At 41.5% G+C, this 23922-nt stretch overlaps 1 protein-coding gene across 3 annotated transcripts in view; it reads left to right on the plus strand.

Moving 5' to 3' along the window:
- Window positions 1-23922, plus strand: part of si:ch211-186j3.6 (neural-cadherin) — a 313458-nt gene that overhangs the window by 245023 nt on the left and 44513 nt on the right. For all 3 annotated transcript variants that reach the window (XM_054770409.1, XM_054770410.1, XM_054770411.1), the window contains one exon: window positions 10091-10305. In XM_054770409.1, the coding sequence (XP_054626384.1) occupies window positions 10091-10305 (215 nt within the window). The remainder of the gene's footprint in view (window positions 1-10090; window positions 10306-23922) is intronic.

The following is a 23922-nucleotide window of genomic DNA, read 5'->3' on the forward strand; positions in this document are numbered from 1 at the left end:
GCTCGGAGCAACGTGTCTGAATGCAGTGCACCTTGCTGGGCCACAGCATGTGGCTCCCTTCGCAATATACTCTGGTTCCCCTGACCTGCATGGCATCACAATGCCTTCTCGGAGCGTGTGCCCGAATACAGTGCACCTTGCTGGGCCACAGCAGGTGGCGCCTCCCATTCTGTCGCCTCCCGATAGGGACAAATCAGCAGGTACAGTTGGTCAAATAATAATTTGTTCCAGTCGTTCTGACCTGGAGGTCAGAATGACTTAAACTACACTTAAATCTAATTTTTTAAAAAAGCATCTGTTTTGAGAAGCAGAAAGCTATCGGTATCGGTTTAAAAAAAAAAAAAAAGATCTCTACTTTAAATTGATGTGCTAACTTTGCTAGCCCGAGGAGTCTCATTCTATTTTAATTGCATGCGTTCGTGTTAGAATATTATGATATTTACATGCTTTTACGTAGCATTAGCATTCACAATTACAATATCAAAGCCCCTAAAAGTCGTACAAATTGGACTTCAACCTACATTTTGGGGTTAAAATTGTATGTATGAATTAAGGACTATTTTGAATTTCCGTTATGTGCTGTGGGGAAAAAGGTCACAATAAACTGAAATCAACAGTCAATCAGACCCTACAGCAGCTTGCATTTGCAACCCTGGAGGGTCGTCACTATTTGAAACGGATTTCCAAACGATCCAAATGATTTGTCTTCATGTTCCTCATAAAGTCACAACTTTTGGGGTTATGTGTAACTCGTTGGATCGCAGCCTGTTTAGGCAGCGCACCTGTCGGCGCTTGCTAACTTGTGCCCCCTGCTGGTTGTTGCTAATTAATGCTGACATAAAGCTGCTTTGCCCTCAAAACTGCAACTTCACAGCATGATGTCATTGATGCTCCTCCCACCTTCCAGCTCCCCCTAGCAGCACATCCTTATGAACTTCTGTGTTTTTTCTCAGCTTACTGGACTTCTCCGTCTGCTTTGTTGTTTGGATGCAAGACAGACGGCTTACTTGGATGCAAGACAGACCCTGCAGCCATGGAGGCAAATGTTTGCACTTCATTATCGCATTTGGCTAAGCATTATTTACAAACAAACACAAAATCTAAATTTTGTTTGTCACTAATCTGTGACAACCTTTGAGATTGCATTGAAAATGAGATGTAATTATACTGTTATAGAGCTTGATTATTTATCTAATACGATTCTCCTTTGGTGTTTGGGGTTACGTCTCGGTGTCTGAAGGTGACTGACTGGCCGGCAGGTGGCGCTTATCTTAAAGTCACTAAGAAAAGGCAACTTTGGAGCTTTGCATGCGTCATTGATGCTCAAACATTTAATGTTGTAGTCGAGTATGAAGGAAACGCTCAAAGCAAAAAAAATATGCAGGGGAAAAAAAAGACCTGATCTTCCGAGTTTAAAGATGTCAAAGTACCAAAAAAAAATATTAATCCTACAAAACACTAGGATGCACAATTTTTTTTTTCAAGTTGATACCAATAACTTCCTGCTAACTTTTAGTCGTCCTTTGTTTATAGCGGTTAATTGGTTCCCGATCCGACCCGGATAAATGAATTTCCACAATATAGGATTCAATATTAATAAATAGAAAACCTGTTTATGACTTTCTTAATTCACTTTTTACCATTATTAGAGCCCTATAGACATGAAATAACACCCCTAGAGTCACCTTTACACTCTATTATTCATTGTTTACACCACATTGCGCAACTCCTATGCTGCAGGGACTCCAGAGCAATGACTTCATGCAGTGTTAAAGGGTCCCTGACCTTGATTTTCACTAACTCAGAGGGTGCTCAACCGAGACTCGCAGGTGCGTGACAGAGTCCTTTTTTTCTGACTCACAGGCGCTTGATGAAGAGTCGATTTTTGTTGACTCACAGGTGCTGGATGAAGTCTTGATTTTCACTGACTCACAGGTGCTTCACGAAGACTCGAATTTCAGTGATTCACAGGTCCTCACCGGAGTTTCAGTGACTGACACGTACCTGTCATGATGTCAGGTGATGAGTACTTGCTTGAATATCAGAAAATAATTCCTGAAATGTTTTATGGACACGTCATTTGATGGAAATGTCAACGTACACCATGGAGGAAAACGTATCATAGAACAGAAGGTGATCTTTTACAAACATCCTTTTCCTGCAGGTGTGTGCGTGTCATCACACAATGAAGTGTGTGTGTGTGCGTCACATAGAAGCTGCAGCTTTGCTTCATGAGAATCAGAAGTTGAAAGTGGAAAAAGGTGGGGCTGATGTGAGTGTGCGTGCACGCAGCCCGCCTGCGTTGACATCGGACCGAGGCAGATAATCCCGGGATTACACATGTGGCGCACAATCTCATGCATACAAGACGAGTGAATTAATCATCCTCATCTGTTTCCGCATTGTTGGCTGTGATAAATCCGAGTGGATGGATGCTGCGTGCATCACCAGCTTCCTGCCTGGCTTTGCAGGAATGTTCACATGCACGTGTTTAATCAGATGTGCACTTCACTTGTCTATTTACCCCTGTACTATTTCATATTTCATAATGTATGCATGGGGCTTTGTTTTTATATAGAAATGGAAATTGAGATGGGGAGCTAGCACAAGTACACTAGTACTTACTACACTTTTCTTGTACTTTGTACTTTATTAACATATAATGAGTTCCACTGTCAAACAGTACGAGTCTCCTCAACAAATTAGGAGTATAGTTGATGTGAGGGGTCAGAGTATTTGCTACAGATGAAGGGTGGAGTGTTTTTGAAGTTGTATAATTCGCCATAAAACACAAAACTCTCCGCTCCTCAAGGTCAATTCATGACCCACCATCTCATGCACGACAAAGTTCTGAACCCGAACATACCCCTAGGCCACTTTCCTAAACGAGTCCCAGCTCCACATACTGTAAATGTCTGCTCATGTCATACTTTGACTTACTCCTTTAAGACTGCATTTAGTTACGAAGCATTTTCGTTTTTCTTATACAGTACGTAGGTCACGCGCCGAGCATGTCAGCGAATGTTGGCCTACGCCATTGAGCATCACATTGTCAAAACGCCAATGAAAATATTCAAATTGCATCCAAACTTGATATGAAGGCTAAGGATGCTGATCTGAACCCAACGTTTCCATCAGCGCTGTCTAAACCTTTTCCTCCAGTGAAAAATGAAAGGATGCAACTTTGCCACTTTGATATTTTGTAAAGCAACACATGAATATATGCTTAGAAATTATAGATATTTCAGTGCATCTCATCTTTGTCATGTAGGTGAAAAAGTATATTATTAACTCCTTCAATACCAAAGACGTATTAATACGTTTTTATAAACCCGAACGCACGATCCCAACAGGTTTTTTGCAGGGGTTTTTTTTGCGCGAGAGGCAAAAAGACCTGATGACGCAACTCTCCACTGATGCATCACTTTTAAGCCACAAAAACGGCCACAAGGTGGCAGAAGTGCATTTGATAAAAGCTCGGCCGCGATCCAGTGAAGGGAAAATCACACATTACAGGAAGGAGGAAGCGAGAGAGCGTGGAGGAGTGTGTAGGGAAATTTTAACACACACACGCATAGTTCACTCTGTGGTCCTCGTTTGGACAATAATGGTGTTATATTTTTAAGTAAATTGTTTTGGAGATGTAAAACAACCCTTTTTTGTGTTGTTTATGTTGTGGTATACTGTAGTTAGGCCCGTCACGATGATCGATAAGTCGATTAATCGAAGGACACAAAAAAAAACAACAAAGCTGATCATTTTGACAGCCTCGATAAATTGACATGCGCATACAGTATAAGCCTGTTCCTTTTCCTCGTGTCGTTGAACCTCACAGGCTGGATGACAAGAGGGTTCACACTGCATGTGTCAATGCACATTGGTTCTATAGTGGAATGAACGGAGAGAGTCAACCCTCCTGTCAGCCATTCAGCCTCTTTGTCCCAGTATGTGGAGGCGGGGCTACCAGTGAGTGGATACGCAGACCGAGTGCTAGCAATTAGCTAGTATGAATGAAGGCACAAAGGCAAAATGCCACAGCTCCAATGTGGATGCGCAGCAGAGCCTTCGTCCCGACAGTCAACCCTTCCTGAGGCGTTTGATTGCCAATGAAAATATATCAAACGAAACATCGCAAAATGGTGTGCGCTCACAGACAGTCTCACTTGCTACATTGCAAAAGAAATGCAACCTTTCAATACAGTTGAAAAGCCAACATTTTGGGAAATGTTTGACAGAGAGTACGAATTGGCTTGGGAGAACGTACATGTACATGTCACAAACAGCAATTCCTGAATATAATCGAGTGAAAGACGTGTTGAAGGACAATCGGCAACATTGCATTTTACTCCGACTTGTGGTCCAGCTCAAATATGACCCACTACATTAGTTTAACAATACACTACATAACTGCGTGTGTGTATATATATGTGTGTAGTGTGTAGTACATGCTGTTTTTTTGGTGTTTTTTTTTTTACATAGACAGGGTCTATACAGGCACATGTAAATGAGTACATCTAGTGGTTCAAACGTGAATTACACTTATCATGACAATAAATATAATGAAAAAAATGTTGATAATAACGATTATCAACGATAATTTGTTATTAATTAATTATCGGCCAGCAAAATGTATTATCTTGACAGGCCTAGGTATAGTTGTTTCGATATTTGAGCTGTCACAAAAGCAAAAAATATTTGTGTCAAAGTGAAAGTTATACTTGAAATGTATCTTGTCACAAAAACCTACCTTTATTTTAGTGGGGAACTGATATTTTCCTTAAACTTACCTACATTCTACTGCTGATTACTAAAGAACGCAAATAGGTAGAAACAAACTTTTTTTTATTTACTGATGAAGGACGGGAGTGTAATCTTTCTTTTGGTAGGTTCCATGTTTACATAACCTTAGAACACAATATTCTGTGTGCCTTGAAAGATCAGTCAAAATTGTCCAAAATGGCCGCTGCTGAAGGGGTTGTTTTTTGAAAAATGGCTGGGATTGAATGAGTTATCAACTTCCGTATTTTTTTTTTTTTGCTGCTGTGGTTTTTTTTTTACAATTTTTAAATATTTCAATTTTCTTCATGTAATATTTTGACTTTATTCCCATTATATAACTTTTTCCCCCAACCTTAATTTTCCAAAAATGTCAACTTTTATTTTGCTTGTTTCTCCTAATATGACAACTTTAAAAAAATAATATTTTTTTTTTCTTTGACATTTCAACTCTTGGCTAATAAAATACATTTTGTTCCTCATAACATTACAAGTTCATTCTTGTAAAATTGCACATTTTTTTCTTGAAAGAATACCACTTTTTCCCCACGTATATTTTGCCTTTATTCTTGTAAAATTATTTTTTTTCTATTTTTGCTGTTGTGTTTTAGTGTGTGTTGCAGGCCAATGAAATAGCAGCCGTGGGCTGCCAATGGCTACCGGGTCGCACTTTGGACACCCCCACTTTAGGGTCTTGGATATTTACCCTTTAAACTGGCTCAGTAGCGCCCCCTGGAACACAACAATGTATTTGTTTGGCGTTGTAGTGGTGGTTGTGTGGGTTCTTTGCTGCATTTGTATTCTTTGATGAATATCTACCCTTCAGACATACGAAATATTGACAGGAAGTTGCAGAGAAAGCGATAAACACAGGTTTCTTGGCGGAGGTGATAAAGTATTCATCCAGCATCATGTAGTTGTTAAATGAAATGGTAAATGAATTGACGTGATGTCAGCCAGGCTCGTGTGAACGCAGGTACGCAGGTCAGACAGAAGAAGAAGAAGAAGAAGCAGATGAGAGTCTGAGCAGGAGAGCTTGTCAGGTGGAGACACCTATCCCGTATGATGGATCTCAGAACCCGTCCCAGGCTCTCCTTGAAACATCCGCTTTCGGATCCTCAGAGGAGGAGATGAGACATGGGATGTCAGCGGCGGAGAAAATTGGCGGGTCGGAGGAAAAGTTATAGGGAAGGAAGAAATAGACGAGCTGGAAAAGGAAATTAAAAGTGGGAAAAAGGACGAGGATAGAGAGGAAGTAGAAAAAAGAAGCGTGACGAACAGGAACATGGGAGCAGAAGCCAGCAGATGTTATACTTTGTAGAATAAAAGTTTATTATTTATAGGATATACAGTACATGTAGTCAGCAGGATTACGTGAAAACGTTCTTTTTTGGGAGCTGTATTACACCAAGACAAGCTTTTTTCTACGGGAACAAGGTTCCACAAATCACCAGAACTTTCCATACACTTTCAGGAGTGATACATCCTGTCCATCCTTCCCTAACCTCTCATGACAGCCTCCAGGCTTTTCACATTTCAGCCTCATTCCTCCCAACCATCAGTCTTTCCTTGTCTTATGTCATCCTCCATTAACCAGGAAGTGGCCCAGCAAACATGAGCCTCTTTCACTCCGACATCCCACAAAATATTCTCATCACAGCCGTAACAGTAGATGTACATTCCAGCCAATTGGAATTCTCTCAAAATATACTTCCATGTCTGTCCTTTTTTCAAGTCCAAATGTGATAAAGCACACATTGAACTACCGCCACGCGTGTATACGTTTCATTTCCTGGGGACTGGTGGAATGGTCCGTTTATTCCACGGTGCCTTTCACACAGAACCTGCAACTTTATCTGATTTCATTCACACGCCGCCATCGGCTCATTAGCAGTGTGACACTGTCAGCGTGGCGTGTCTAATACTTGTGGGACATTGCCAAGCCCTTTCACACGTTGGCCCGATCCATGACCTGAGTGAAGTTGAGCCCCCATCCCGTGCAAAACTCTGGTCAGATGGTCTCATTTGTTTGTGCTGTTTTGTGCAATTAAAATGAACATTTGTGCTACTTTTGTTTTTGAGTTATGGCAGTTTATTTTATAGGTTAACCAAAGTTCACCGGCCCCCCATTTGCTCCAAATGAAGCCAAAATAGTCCAATTCGTTTGTGCTGTTTGGTGCAATTAAAATGGCTGTTTGTGCCACAGGCCGCACTGTAGACACCCCTGCTGTGCGTACTTACTTATTTAATGTGCCGTACATAACTTGCATTGTTTAGTTGGCTTTATACAACGTACTCTACTTATTTGTTATAGTATCATCTCACGTAGCCCAATACTGTTGCCAAAATGTTAGAAATAGTTTGTTACAATACAGTTTGTATGGCACTGAAATTGACAATAATCTAAATAAGCCATACATGGGTGTTATTTTCTCTCCATATTGTTAGAACATATACATTGTTTTCTATGGCAGAGTATGCCTTTCAGCATGTGCAGTATATGTTTCCAACTTTCCAGCTGCATGAAAACCACAAATCGTGACGCTTCTTTTTTCAATCACCAATATTCCATGCACGTTTAGTCGGAGAGGTTTGGTGAGGACGGGGAAGTTGGGAGGCGTCTCTTAGCAACCTTTGCTTGGCTTGGCTTTTAAAATGATGGTAATTATCTTTGTTCTTTCTCCGACAGGAAGTAAGAAGCGTTTGCTCTCAGTAACGATTCCACTGGTGTGAAAGTGCTTTGTGTCTTCGAAACGTTGACTATTTCCCTAAAAGGCGTGTTTACACGCCTCTTTGCATCCGCAGCCAGTCATGTGACGCCTGCACGAGATCTTTCTTTTCCATCAAACGCAACAAAAGAACCAGCGGGACACTGCGGATATTACTTGACTTCTTTTGTGCGTGTGAAATGTTGGGCATCAGCGTAGAATGTTAATATAAAGATTGCAAACAAGGTTATAAATCGTCTGTGCAAAACGAGCTTATTTTGGCTGAAAAAAAGACAAAGTACATGAATATATAGCATGTTTGCAGTTTTGGGTCATATGGGGGCTAATAAGGTCATGTGAAAAAATGAGGACACACAAATGACATTGAAAGACATGCTAGCGTACATGTAATACATAAATACGTGGAATACCCTCAAAGTTTCAGCGTCATTAGACTAATGCTCAGTGACGTCTTAGTTCTTATAGTTCTAAGCCAAAGACGTTTTACTTGATAGCGGTCATGTTTTCCCACCAATCTTGCTCAGATTTGATACACACGTGCTTGTCAATCCCCTAAAGGTGTGTGCCAAAGTTGGTGGTGATTTGGCAAAATGTCCTAAAGTTCCAGTGGGTGTTTTGTACAGTGCATTGAGCTGTATGAGAAATTTCAAGTTTTATGGTGTCAAAGCCCATCTATCATTCCATTTTCTTCCGCTTATCCGGGTCAGCAGGGGCAGCAGTCTCAGTAGGGAAGTCCAGACTTCCCGGTTCTTCCAGTTCCACCTGGAGGACACCAAGGAGTTCCCAGGCACAGCTGTGAGACATAATCCCTCCAGTGTGTCCTGCCACAGGGCCTCGTCCCGGGTGGGCTTGCCCAGAACACCTCACCAGGGAGGCGTCTAGGAGGCATTCGGACTAGATGCCCGAGCCAACTCAACTGGGTCCTCTCCATGTCAAGGAGCAGCAGCTCTACTCTGAGCCCCTCCCAAATGAACAAGCTCCTCACTTCTTCTCTTAGGGAGCGTCCAGCCAGCCTACGGAGGAAGCTCATTTGGCTGCTTGTATCCACGATCAGCTCCCTCTTCGCCATGACGGTCCAGTAAAGAGACTGCATCCGCCTGTCGGACTCACACTCCAACCTTACCTCACTTGTGAACAAGACCCCGAGATATTTGAACTCCACCAGCTGGGGCAAGACCTCACTCCCAGCCCTTAGGGTGCAATCCACCTTTTCCGACTGAGAAGTGCTGAGTCTCATCCCAGAAGCTTCACACTGCAAACCGCCCCAGTAAACGCTGAGGGTCACAGACCGATGAGGCCATCAGGACCACATCATCTGCGAATAGGAGAGACAAGATCCTAAGGCACCCAAGCTGGACCCTCTCAATACCTTGGCTGCGCCTAGAAATTCTGTCCATAAAAATTCTCAACAGAATCGGTGGCAAAGGGCAACGTTCACCGGAAACAGGCTGGACTTACTGCTGGCAATGTGAACCAGGCTCCTGCTCCGTTTGCACAAGGACCGGATGGCATGTAGTAGCGTGCCACCAACCCCGTTCTCCCGGAGCACCCCCCACAGGATACCATAAGGGACACGGTCCAATGCCTTTTCCATGTCCACAAAGCACAAGTAGACCGGTTGGGCAAACTCCCAGGCATGGTCTCAAAGTCTGGGTTTTAATAACAGCACCACCATGTGGTGGACAGTATATGCCCACAATTTGCTGGGATTGCTCTCTGAGACCACCCACAAACGGCAAATAAGCATGAGTATCTGAGACCATAAATACTGAGGGTGTCACGAGGCAAGACGATACACTGTATCGAGTCTACAAGACGAAACGAGACTTTAACATGACTTTTAAGAAAAGCACAATGAAAAAATATAAAAAAATCTATGTCAATACATTGCAAGCTACTAATTGAATTTCTACATTACCTTGAATTGCTCCTCACAAAGTTACACTCTTCTGCACTCTGTGTGTATGCTAGCAGCCCCGCCTCCACCCACCGAGACAAAAAGGCTGAAACTGATGCACAGGGTGAAGCCTCTTCCTGCTTGTTTGGAGGCGAGAGACGAGGAAAACAGACACGCATGCACATGGCGATATATCGATTATCCACTTCATTTTCATTTCTTCTGTGATGAATTCATGAATTTACTGTATTAGCATACCAGGCCTCGTGTCCACAAACCTTCAGCTTTCTCTCCTGAATTGAAACACTTTTTTTATTAACCAAAAATGTGCATATTGGCAAGGGATGGGAATGCTGAGTGGCATGGATCCGCTGTATTTGTCATGAAAAGAATATGACAGGAATTAAAGTAGGGCTGTGTTGGAATACTTGGATGTTGAAGTGGGAACAGTTTGGTATAAATGTAAATGTGCTTCTCCCTGGAGTATTGTACATAAATGAGACCTTTTTAATCAGCCAGATTAAACATGGAAGGGGGAGTGTAGAAGGGTGGTGGGGCTGGGGTAGGGGGTGTTAACAAGAGACGAGGAAACACGGAATGAAAAGTTTCTCCACAAATGAAATGATGGCATCAGTAATTAGCCTGTACCAAGAGATTCTTTCATCCTCTCTTTCCGCCTTCCCAACAGGTGCCAGTGCCCGGCCCAGTTGGAGGGGCCCGAGTGCCAGCAGAACAAACACAGTTTCCGCGGCAACGGCTACGCCTGGTTCCCTCCCATCATGCCGTGCTTCGACAGCCACATCTCGCTGGAGTTCATCACAGAGGTGCCCGACGGACTGTTGCTCTACAGCGGACCTGTGGCCCAACTGCAGGCCTGGGACCAGGAGGACTTCATGGCCTTAGGTAGGACCCGGGAGAGAGGGGGGTTCCCTTGTTTATCGCAGGGGATAGATAAGAGGTTCTCAAAATAGCCTGCAATAAGTGAAATCTGCAAAGTAGCCCTGTTATTTTTTTTTACAATTATTAGATGTTTTCAGGCTGTAAAACCCCTCACCATGCACTTTATACTCTCTTCTCAGACAGGCAAGAACATTTTATCACAGTTCTCTCTTGATTTTCTCTCAAAGAAGTTCAAAACATAGTTTGAATTTTAATGCTCAACTTACAACACAAGACACAAAAATGATGACGTGGCTCACGTGTATTTCACTCCTGTGACAGGCGGTGCCTTTTCGTCCTGGCGCCATTCCGCCGTACTGTAGTGTTTTTGTATCCATGTTAAAACATATTGCTGCATTACTGCTCCTGTTGCAGTTTTCCTCCTTCGAACCGAAGACTCATTTACAGTATTTCGTAATGGCGCCGTACAGCCGCGTAGCTTCTACCTTCCTTCAGCATGTCCAGAAGTCCAACCTTTTGTGCGGTGTTTACACCCTCCTCTGCCTTTTGGGCGCAGAAAGTTCCGTCGACATTGTGGGTTTTGTTGGGCAGAAACTTGCAAACGCACCAAGACTGCAAGCTAGCGATGACACAGGAGACACGGCAGGGCGGCACAGAGGAGATTGATTGACAATGGTCTACAGTCAATCAGGACGCAGAAGACAACAGGCGGTGTTGACAGACGAGAGAGGGAAGAGAGAGACACTCAACTTCCCATAATGCAGTTCTTCTTAAAGGGCCAGGCTCAGCATGTAACAGCGGTCATACGCTGTAAAAAAAAAAAAAAGAAAGAAAAAGCACAAAAAAAATTCCAAATTTCCAAAGCAATAATATGGTCACCAAAAAGCTCTGTCCGCCAATCAGTTACAGTTCTCCTCCGGTGCGGTGGAGCTCCATCTTGGGCCCACCGAGCACATGCTAACCGACCATTTCCTTGAAGCCGAAAAGGCGGCATTCCTCCTGAGAGTACAAACGACACATTCGTAGATAATCGTCACCGTTGATGTTTTTGCAGAAAAAGTACGGTCCAACAATTGAACCCTTTAGTAATTTGGGTATCGCAGCGTAGAAGAACAAAAATTTGCATTTTGCATGTGACTTTTTCTTCAGTTTTAACCCTTTATTTTTTTTGGAGGAATTTTTTTTTTGCCCGCTGGAAAACGGTCCTGTGTTCAGTCATGCATGCAATTATGCAATACATTTTGGTATGGACCAAAGGATGATGGCCATACCAACATATGCAAATAAATAAAGACATTTCATTAAAATATTCAATTATAACGTTAGTGGCTACTTTTTGGAGAGTATCCTTTTTTTGACACACCCTGTAGATGATAAGAAAATGAGCGTACTTATGGACATAAAATATGCGTGAACGGTGATGATACACGGATGAATGGCACTGACATAAATTATGTTCAGAATAATAAGTGTATGTATTTTTTTTACTAATACTAGGTGGTATTCAACCACAAGACAGCATGATTTATGAATTAATATGTGTTGGAAAAACCGTGATCGAATGTAGCCGTGAAATTCGAACCGCGATGTGTTGAGGGACGACTTTCTATGGATATATTATTATTATTATTATTATTATTATTGTTATAAATGCGATGGCAATGTTACAAAAACAGTTTCTCAGGTAAAAACACTTATAGGTGTTAAGATTTTGATTAGTTTAAATTTGATTATAATAATTCCCACAATGATCTTGTACATGCACTGCAAAGAAATCCATTTCAATACATTTCATGCAACCTTTTTGTGATATTTGCTTTTCCGATTCAATATTGCTGCTTTAAGGCGACGTTTAATCGTTGTGTGTCAGCCGTAAAAAGGAGGAAATAAATGACCTGTGGTGGAATTTTGCATTTCCTTTTCATCCATCCAACACAAAGCAGCATAAAGGCTTAAATGGCCAAGGACACCAATAAAAGATTGATTGATAGTCTTTGTCGTACACACTGACAGGTCACTTTATTAGGCACACAAACTCATGACATCCAATGCAAACAACGCTAAGATCATGATGAGCATTTATGAGTGCGCTCCGTCATTCTGACACGCGGCAAAAGTGTAGAAATACAGTCAAGTAGAGCGGCCGCATTCATTTTTCTAGCCTTAATTCTCTTTCAATTGGGGATTAGGACTTTAAACTCATTTCACTCACACTGAAGACAAGCGGCTTGCAGCGGATGTCTAAATTGACTCTTTTAATAAGGCTCTTCCTTTCTGTGTGTGTGTGTGCACGTGTGTGTGTGCACTCCTATCTGGAAGCGAAGCTTTCTGGGGGCTGCGGGGTTAATGGTTGGTTAGCGTGGGGGTGATGGCTGACTTGTCGCCGTGCATGTTATAATTAGCGTGAGGCTGTACATATTTAGAAGTCTAATGAACTTGTTTCAAGGTTCACCTCCTGCATGTAATGAATCCACCTCCACATGGCTGGAATTGTACACGCTGCCGCCATCCCGTTTTCCACTTTTTCCCCTCTGAGCCTGCATGAAAGCCCTTCTGAAATGACAAAAGTGAATCCTCTCAGGAATGGTGGGAATGCTCCAGAAACTGAAGAATCCTGAAAGATTGATGTCAGCAAAGCAAACAAAGGCGCTTCAGTGTGTATTTGTTCAACTTAAAGACCCGCTTGTGCTCATCTGCACTTCCTCTTCTTCTTCTTCTTCTTCTTCATAACACAAGAAAGCAAGGCCAAGATGGAGCAGGTAGCTGAGGTCAGAGGTACTTCTTAGCAACTGTGTACTTAGTTTGTTTTCACCTTCTCACATTCTCCCAACTCATCTTCAAGCTTCCAGGGATGCTTCTATCCATGTTCAAATAAACACTCACATCACCTCCTGCCCTGTGCAGCAAACCAGTGTCAGCACAGGCAGCGCCGTCTCATTAAGGAAGCAGCCTTCAGTGGGAGAGAAGAAAGGAGATGATGCGTGTGAAGAAGGTGACACCCAGGCGACTCCGTTGACCAGAATGTGAACTTGTCTCCTCTGAACGAACAAGGAGCATCACCAGGGAACAAAGAGCATCATCTTCAAGCATGCACTCAAGCTCACACTTCCTTCTTGGTTTCATCTTGGATTCATCTTGGTGGCGCATCATTCCAACAGCAAACCCAAAGCTCACGTCCACTTACATCATCTGAACACTACATTACGTACTGTACTACACATCATCATACTCTACATCTACTGTAATACTACATTACGTACTGTACTACACATCATCATACTCTACATCTACTGTAATACTACATTACGTACTGTACTACACATCATCATACTCTACATCTACTGTAATACTACATTACGTACTGTACTACACATCATCATACTGTACATCTACTGTAATACTACATTGCGTACTGTACTACACATCATCATACTCTACATCTACTGTAATACTACATTACGTACTGTACTACACATCATCATACTGTACATCTACTGTAATACTACATTACGTACTGTACTACACATCATCATACTGTACATCTACTGTAATACTACATTACGTACTGTACTACACATCATCATACTCTACATCTACTGTAATACTACATTACGTACTGTACTACACATCATCATACTCTACATCTACTGTAATACTACATTACGTACTGTACTACACATCATCATACTCTACATCTACTGTAATACTACATTGCGTACTGTACTACACATCATCATACTCTACATCTACTGTAATACTACATTGCGTACTGTACTACACATCATCATACTCTACATCTACTGTAATACTACATTACGTACTGTACTACACATCATCATACTCTACATCTACTGTAATACTACATTACGTACTGTACTACACATCATCATACTCTACATCTACTGTAATACTACATTACGTACTGTACTACACATCATCATACTGTACATCTACTGTAATACTACATTGCGTACTGTACTACACATCATCATACTGTACATCTACTGTAATACTACATTGCGTACTGTACTACACATCATCATACTCTACATCTACTGTAATACTACATTACATACTACACATCATACTCTACATCAAATACTACATCAATCATACCTTCCATATATGGTCACATACTACACTAGAAACATATAATACCAAATAATAGCCAAATAATAATACCTCCCATATGCACTAAATACTACCTTCCAAATACGTATTTGGACCTACAGGTATATCACGTACCGTTACCATTACCATCAACGTTACCATTACTCTTATCTTTACCATTACCTTTACCAGTACCTTTACCATTACTGTTGCCATTACAGTTACTGTTACCATTACAGTTACTGTTGCCATTACAGTTACTGTTACCATTACAGTTACTGTTACCATTCCACAGGACAGCTGCTGTCATTCCTGGTGTGTCGGCCACAGAGAATGTGCAACACCACACACGCACACACGCACAGTGTAAGCGTGTAATCTCATGGCCCTTAGTGGACCAAGATTGGATGTAATGTATGCAGCAATGTTCCCTGCACGTGTGTGTGTGTGTGTGTGTGTGTGTGTGTGTGTGTGTGTGTGTGTGTGTGTGTGATGTGTAAATGGGACACAATAGCGTTCCTTTCCTACCTAAACTGTCCTCCCTTTCCAGTTGTTGTAGGTAAAAGCGTAACATTGGATGTTCCCTTAAATCCTTTTACTTTCACCAGCATGCAATTTGCTTTTTTTCCAATTTGTGTCTTTTTTTTTTATCCTCATGAGGTTTCATCTCCACTTTTTTGGGGGAGGGGGGGGTTGCGGCACATCTGTCACGGTTCTGCATCCACTCATGTTCTATTCGTCAGTCACAAAAGGAGGTGTCCCACTTTTTGGCAGGCTGTGTCACCATGGTAACACTAACCTGACCCACCAGTTGAAGTAGGAACACAGTCAGATGCAGAGACAGAGCAGCTGGGAGACCTCCGCCAAAGCCAGACATTCCTCAACACAGCAAGGGTTTTTTTCCACACAGCTCCATCTGCTGGAGCCCACTTTTGCCAAGCAAAAGTTAACATTGATTTCTTTATATCAGCACCTTCATGTGGATGCTCTTGTTAGCTAGTCACTAATGAGGAACCAAGCCATGCTTGGTGGAGGTAACAAGAGGGCACATATACTCCAGTCTCCTCAAAGTGTGGTCAGTCTTCAAATTCAAGTATGAGCCATGTTCAAAAACTGGATGAACGTTCCGTTTCACTCGGTGGTTATTGTGAAGTGGATCTGAGGCTGATCTCCAACATACAGTTTGATGTATTCCTCAATCATCTTAACAGGCTCTTATGGCCTACTTTACCAACTACACAGAAACAGGAGGAGTACCATCCCCAGGTGAGGGATGAGATCCTATCATCTCCAGGTGGGGAATGAGCGGAGGACTTCAAGCACCTGATGTCTTGTCATGAGTGAGAGAAGGATGGACTGCAAGATGGACAGGTGGATTGGTGCAGCGTTTGCAGTGATGCAGACTCTGCGTTTGTCCGTCGTGATGAAGAGGAATTCTGAGCTTTAATTTACCAGTCCATCTAGGTTCCTACCCTCACCTGTGGTCTTACGTAGTAACCCAGAGGACAAGAAGCAGCTGAAATGAGTTTCCTTCGGAGGCTGGCTGGGCTCTCTCTCTTAGAGGTAAGGTGAGAAGCGTCCTCATCCGGGAGAAACCGGGAGTAACGCCGAGCCAGCATCTGGTCAGGATGCTTCCCCGGTGAGGGGAAGACCCAGGACACGCTGCAGAGACTACGGCTGCATTCCAATAGCAGTTTAAGTTGCCCTCGTTGAATTCCCCTAGGCCCTCTGGGAAATACCCGCCGCCATCATGTGTCCTTCCATTTCTCCAAAAAGCTGAAGTGAACTTGGTGAGATCTTCACATGGAGGGATGACTTTTTATCTCATAATTATGACTTTTTATCTCGTAATTCTGATTTAGCATTGGGATATTCTTTTCTTTTAAGTGGCGGAAACGGGTTTCCATAAAATACAGTTTACTAAATCATCCATCCATCTTCTATGCCGCTTATTATTACCCTCATTAGGGTCGCGGGTATGCTGGAGCCTATCCCAGCTGACTTGGGGCGGGAGGCGGAGTACACACTGGACTGGCTTATTAATAATAATAATAATAATAATAATGGGCAGGTATGTGTTATTATTTGGAAGAAGCAATACAGCGCTGCTCGTACGCTACGGTAGTGGTGGATAAATGATTGCTTGGGCTGAAAGTGAACAAGGGCGAGGTGCGTTCCATTTGTTACTTCCACATCCACTTTCCCTCACTATGCAAGCGACGTCTGCGTGACATCGGCAATGACCTCATACCAAGTGCCTAGGGGAAGTCAACAAGGGCAACTCAAACTGCTATTGGAACGCAGCCCAAGTCTCTCTACCGGCCAGAAGGAGCTGGACAAAGCAGCCCAGGAGAGAAAGTCTAAGCCGTTGCCACCGAGTGCCGCTGCAAGCTCCTCCCTCACTCCCTTTCAGTTGATTGGCTGGACACAAGAGGGTGGAGCAAGTGAAATCATCAAGAAAAAAGGCAAGAAGAACGAGAAGGAAAAAGACAGGAGAAGCGAGGTATGATAACCTGAATGAAGCTCACATGCCCTGCAAACTTGCTGCACAGCAGGAGATGCTGAGTGGCTGTGCTTTCACACAGAAGCCACCAACTGGCTGTTAACTGTACAGCTCAACTTTTACCACTTTTAAACTTTCTTCTATTGCAGCGTTATGCTTTTATTTCTCATATCTTCTTCTTTGGCCTCTGTTCAACACGCAGCCTGCCATGCAAGGTGGCAAAGTGCTCACAAGGATCAATTAGAAATGTCAGCGTCTCGCTCAAGGACCCTTCAAGACATTCTCCTCGCTGAGTCACGTCGCCTTTACAACGTCTACAACACAGCAGCACGAAGGGGGAGAACTGAAGTGCTTGTTTGGGGGGGCAGCAGGCAGTGGGCTTGCTGTAAATCAGGGGTGTCAAACTCGTGCCATGGAGGGCCGAAACACTGCAGGTTTTCTTTCCAGCCGGTCACTAAGGCAGGTGATTTTAATGATCAACACCTTCAATTTGAGGGAAGGAGCCAATCAATGAAACCACCTGCTGCAGTAACTGGTTGGAAAGAAAACCTGCAGTGTCTCGGCCCTCCATGGCACGAGTGTGACACCCCTGCAATAGTCTGCTTATATTTCTTCTTCTTGGCTTGGCTTTGCGAAGGAAGATTTAAGGGCGTTGACCATGTCTGGTGCAGCCTCGCTGGTGGCTGACGAGGCCGATTCGTGACAGGCACACTCGGCCGGAGCGGGTGCAGGGGAATGACGAATCTGGGGTTGGCGCCATGGCAATACGGTTCTTCCTCCTACTCTTTGATCCGCACCACCTTCTCACCATCTTCCATCGTTTGCAGCCTCTGTTTGGTCAACACCTTCAGAGCATGACCCTCCCGACTTCCCCGTACATCCTGGCAACATCGGCCACGCATACGCCGCTTTCCTACAGTACTTTGCAACAAGCTCTTTCTTGAAATCAAAGTGCTGCCACTCGCGCCTCGCTTTGAAAAAGCAAAGAGACAGGGTTTGTTTGGCTACTTCAGTCGGCAAAACGATACGCGGGCAAAACAGAGTAGTTTGTCACACGCAACGTTTGTCTGCACCAATAAGACAGCGTACGAAAACTGGGATGAAAATCTGTTAAATTGTCATGAAAAGTAGGGTGTACAGAAACCGAGGCTTGACTGTTCTCTGTTTGAAAACTTTTAAAATTAGAATATATATATATATATATATATATATATATATATATATATATATATATATATATATATATATATATATATATATATATATCAATTTTGTTATTTATTTTTAAACTTCTTTTTTTTATTATTTAATAAAAAACAACTGTACTTTTTAATTGTAAAAATTATATAAATTTTATTATTTACATTGTAACTAATTTTTACTCGTTTAATTATTTAAAAGAAAAACGTACATTTTACATTTAAACATATCTTAATTTTAGTATTTATTTTTAACTTATGTTTTTATTTTTTGTAAGTATTGAAAAGGAAAAAGAAAAGATAATATCTGAACTTTAGATTTAACTACTATATTAATTGTATTACTTATTTTTTAACTTATTTTTACTTTTTAATTATTTAAAAGAAGAGATAACTACTTTTTCATTTTAAATATATACAGATTAATTTAATTATTTATTGTTTAAGATTATTTTTTTTATTTAAAAGGAAAATTATTTAAATTTTATTTTTTATTTTTAACTTATACTTTTACTTATACTTATTTTTCTGATGTATATTTTAAACAAATATATAAATTGTATTATTCTCTTTTTATTTTATTATTTACATATTTTTTCTTCTTTAATTATTTAAAGGAAAACTACTTTTTTGATTAATTTTATTATTTATTTTTGAAAAATGTAATTATTTAAAAGAAAAATGAAAAACTGTACTTTGTAAAATTTGTAATTATTTTAATTATATTATTTATTTTTAACTTGTATTTTTATTTTTTAAGTATTTAAAAAAAGAAAACACTAACACTGTCCTTTTTTAATGAAAAAGTATTTTAAAAGAAAAAGAAAGATGACTGTACTTTTTAATGTAAAATATGCATGGGTTAATTTAATGATTTCTTTCTGAACTGATATATATGTATATATATATATACTGTATGTGATATATAGAATTTCATAGTAAAAAAAAAAAACAGAAAAGAGGTGTACTGCATGTTGGAATGGTCGCTTTCCTTCTCATTCTTTCTCCTGGCTTCACCACAGCTTGGTGAGAAAATGTCACAGCATCAGCCCCCCCCCAAACCCCCCACCACCCACTACCACCCCCTGCTGGTCCATCCACCTTATGGCAGCTGGTTTAGATGGGCGTGTGAGTGATGTACAAGCGTGCACGTCAGTGCAAAGGTCTTTCTTGTCAGCCTTACACGGCCTGCTTTGTGATGGCGCACGCTGCAGCCTATCTGACTTCTTAAAGTGGGGGAGGGGGATCCTCCTGAGGCATGTTGAATGGAAATGGAAGCACGGAGATGTACCAGATGAGGAAAGAAAAGAGGGTGAAGGGTCCCAAGCGGGACAGTAAATGAGAAAAGGGAATGAATGAGGCGGGTGGGATGAGGAAGGAACAAAGGCAGGCGTTCATTCATCGCATGCCTTCTTTTTCTTTTTCTATTCCTGCCTTTTCTCTTGAAATTAATTGGATCATTCCTAAAGTGCAGCAGGAACTCATCTTGCAGGCGGACCTCAATCAGCCTGCAGGTAATTGAAGGAAGGCAAACAAGCTAACAACAGCACCCCCCCACAACCACCTCCTCTTGGTCCACTGGGGGGACACCGTGGCCCATCTTTCCAACAATGAAAGTACACTTCAGTAAGTGTACTTCAATCGAAAAGACAGACTAGTGTACTTATTGAAGTGTACTTCCATTAGAAACAAGTATGCACTTATGCACCAAACATAGTAAGCGTAAGTATGCACTTATGCACTGAAAAGAGTAAGTGGAAGTACACAAGTATGCACTGAAATGAACCAAGTACACAAGTATGCAGTTATGCACTGAACATACTAAGTGTAAGTATGTACTTATGCACTGAAAAGAGTAAGTGGAAGTACACAAGTATGCACTGAAACTGAAATGACTATGTACACAAGTGTGCCCTTATGCGCTGAAAAGACTGAGTCAAGTGTAAGTGTGTACTTAAAAGGCCAAGTGGCACTTAAATGACTAAGTGTATGTAAACTAAGGGTAAGAGTGCAAGTATGCACTTATGCACTGAAAAGACAAAGAATGCAAGTATACGCTTAAAATACTAAAGTCTAAGTATGCACTTCAAAGATTAAGTGACACTTAAATGACTAAGTATTAGTTGGCAAGTATGCACTTATTCACTGAAAAGACAAAGTATAAGTAAGCAAGTATACACTGATAATACTTAAGTGTGTGTATGCAAGTATGCACTTAAAAGACTAAGTGGCGCTAAGATGACTATTATTTGGTAAGTATGCACTTAAAAGGCATAAGTGTGCAAGTATACACTGAAATTACTTAAATCTAAGTATCCACCGAAAAGACTAAGTGGAACTTAGATGACTTAAGTGTGAGTTGGTAAGTATGCACAGTGTAAGTCTGCAAGTATGGACTTATGCACTAAAAGACAAACTAAGGGTAAGTGTGCAAGTATGCACTGAAAAGGCAAAGTATAAGAATGCAAGTATACACTGAAAATACCCAAGTCTAAGTATGCAAGTATGCACTTAAAAGACTAAGTGGAACTTAGATGCCTAAGTATGAGTTGGTAAGTATGCACTTATGCGCTGAAAAGACTCAGTGTAAGTCAGCAAGTATTCACTTAAAAGACAAGGTGTAAGTATGCACTTATGCACTGAAGTGACTCAGTCTAAGTATGCAAGTGCACGGCTTGAGACACTGTCCCCTGCTGGTTGGACATGTCCCAAGCGCCTCCTGAGGGATTTGCTGTGGGACGGTTGATGTGCTCCACGTGGACACGTCTGAGAGGTCACATGGATTGTCATGAACAGGAAAGGGTCAGAGGGGGAAGGAGGAGAAGTGAGACGGAAAAAGAAGCTGAGAAGGTGTGATGAGCGACGGGATGCAGATGGAAGGGATTGCAATGAGATTCTTGCGGAAGCATGGAGATGGTTGGAGTCAGTATTTACATTAGTGTGATGATGCAGATGGAGTGACGTGGAGATGTTTGGAGTTAGTGTTTGCATCCTCGCCTGGCGTTGGCGGAGTTCCAGGCAGGAAGTGAAAGATAACATTTCATGACTGCCTCGGGGGGAAAAGAACTAAAAGACAAGGAGGCGTTGCTCATCAGGCGTTAGCCTTTTAGATTGAATGTGTGTAAAGTGGATGATGCGTGCGTGATGCTTTCGGCAGGAATGGTCGGCACCTTTCACATTTTTATGCTTTGCTTCAAGTTTCAACTTCCGGAGTTGAGCAGGGCATAGCAGCATATCATGCACTGTCTTGATGAAATAAGCTTATTTTATTAAGCTTATTAATTAACTTATTAATTTTAATAAGCTTTCATGCCCTCTTTTCACCTTTATCATTTCCTGTCTTGTGCTTTTACTTTGTGTCCCTCGTTCTCTACTGTTAGTTGTCCAAAAACAGGCATATTTAAACAATGTTGTGTATTTTTGGCCTAAATGAAGCAGTCAAATGTTTAAATGAAGTCAAATCCAAAAACATAAGGATTCAGAAAGAGGTTGCGATGATGTGCAGTATCGTACACTGGTCACTAGCTGTCAGTAATGTCACTGGAATGTTGGCTGGGACACACAAGCACCAGACTAGATTGCTTTTTTTGCAGCTTTGGATGATCTCACAGCATAATCATCCCTCATAAATAAAAAATAATAATATTACAAATAAAAACATGGGCTGGTACCCATGCAAAGCTGAAACGCAACTCTTCTGTTATTATGTCTACTATATTGGGTATTATATTGGTCTCGGGAGCTCAAATGTTAAAAAACATGTTTAGAAGGCTTTAAACAGGTTTTCTATGCCTAGTATGTCTTTTTTTCTCTTATTATGTCTACTACAGTATATTGGGCAATGGGAGTGTAAAAGTGACTATAGTGGTGTTATTTCATGTCTTGAGGGCTCTAATAATGAGAAAAAGCGTATTTACAAGGTGGTAAACAGGTTTGCTATGTCTTATTTTCTCTTATTATTTTTACTATATTGGGTAATATTTGTATTGTATTTGTACTTTATTTATCCCACAGCGGGGAAATTGACTTGTTACAGCAGCAAGCAAGATACGCAAGTAAAGAATACATAGTGACTACAACATGGTTCAGGTGGTGCAGGTGTTGTGGAGCCTGACAGCGGTCGGTATGAAGGACCTGCGGAACCTCTCCTTCTTACACCGTGGGTGTAACAGTCTGCTGCTGAAGGAGCTGCTAAGGGAAACTGCAGGGTGTTATTTTATGTCGAGACGGCTCTAATCATATTAAAAGCATATTTCTATGCTCTAACTACCAAAATGTTGTATTTATAAATAATTCTATTAGCACCTGTTCCAAGGTAGTTAACATCTTAAGCATTGTACATCATATTCCATCTATTTATATGTCCATTTTGTGGCCCCATTGGTGGCTTGGCTCAGGTGTTAGTGTGCCCCCCCCCCCATGACCTCTTTCCATCTTTATTCTATTTCAACGCATTCAAAATTCTGCTTTTTTTTCTACCTCGTTCATGCTCTGCTAATGTTTCTCAGCTCATTCTAATCGTTCTAACGTGAAAATGTTAACTCATCAAGGACACATGAGCTATCAGGACTTTCCTTTAAAAAATTTTTTTTTTTAAATTCCAACATTTTTCATAATTCCACATTTTCCGCCACACTTTTCCCGGTTGGAAATGAACGTGCAACTTCACCAAGTTCCTCATTAGTCGTTTGGTCCCCCCTACTGGTGGAAACCTGTGTTAGCCCAACATGTCTCACATTATTCCAACATACAGTAGACGCCCCTACAACGTGAATAATCCGTTCCAAGAACCTTTATGTCATAGGGATTTTATGTTATACGAAGCGTAAAATACATGTAAATAGCCTAATCCGTTCCAAGATCTTCCCAAACTCACACCTTTGGGCCTTCAAAATATTCAAACTCCACCAAATATGGTGGGAAAATATAACAAAACAGCATAAACATAGTAGAGTATCATTCCAATATAAAATAAGGTAAATACGGTATAATGGTCGATGGGGAACGGCCGTATAGTCTAGCAACATCACTTCATTTCATACCACCGTCATGCTTCTGGATCATTTCCTGCTTTGTTTCGATCGACAACTTTTCCCTTTTTTTCTTCTCACTTACACTTGGTTTAGGGCCCATGACTCATTTTAACACAAAGAAAAGTAAACAAATTAAAAAGAGATTTCAATGCGTGCGAACTAGTTTAAGGGCGACTACGATGAGGAACAGAGCAGCATGTCTCTCATAAACACACCGACGCGCTGGATTAGTCAGCCAATGAGATGAGAGCATAGGCGGTGCCCCGATAATCAGCCAATGAGATGAGAGCGTAGGCGGTGCCCCGATAATCAGCCAATGAGAGCGTGAAGTCAGAGGGCGTCACCAAGTGTACTGTTCGTCTCTCTGTTGCTTGCACCGACTTGACGCTTTACGTTATATGGAATTCCTTACGTAATACGATGTGAAAAATTTACATAAATTCTTTACGTTCAGTGGAATTTACGTAAAAGGAGGTTTACGTTACGCGAGGTACTACTGTATTTCCAACATTTCAACGTTCATTGTAAATATTTCTATATTCATTTCAGTATTCATGCATTTCTACAGGATTCCAGATCAGCTTTTTTTTTTAAGCTTTCACGCAGGTTCTACTGAAGTTGCTTCATGTATTTGCAGAAGCAGCGTTGAATTGTTTTGGTGAGACGTGTGAATCTGCGTGTGCCGGTGACGGTGATGATGATGATGATGATGATGATATGAATGGCCAAGCTATGGGGTTCTTTACACACCGAGCACACCCACTTTTCAACACTT

The sequence above is a fragment of the Dunckerocampus dactyliophorus genome, chromosome 3 (genome assembly GCF_027744805.1).
Source record: "Dunckerocampus dactyliophorus isolate RoL2022-P2 chromosome 3, RoL_Ddac_1.1, whole genome shotgun sequence".
In the NCBI taxonomy this organism is placed as follows: Eukaryota; Metazoa; Chordata; class Actinopteri; order Syngnathiformes; family Syngnathidae; genus Dunckerocampus; species Dunckerocampus dactyliophorus.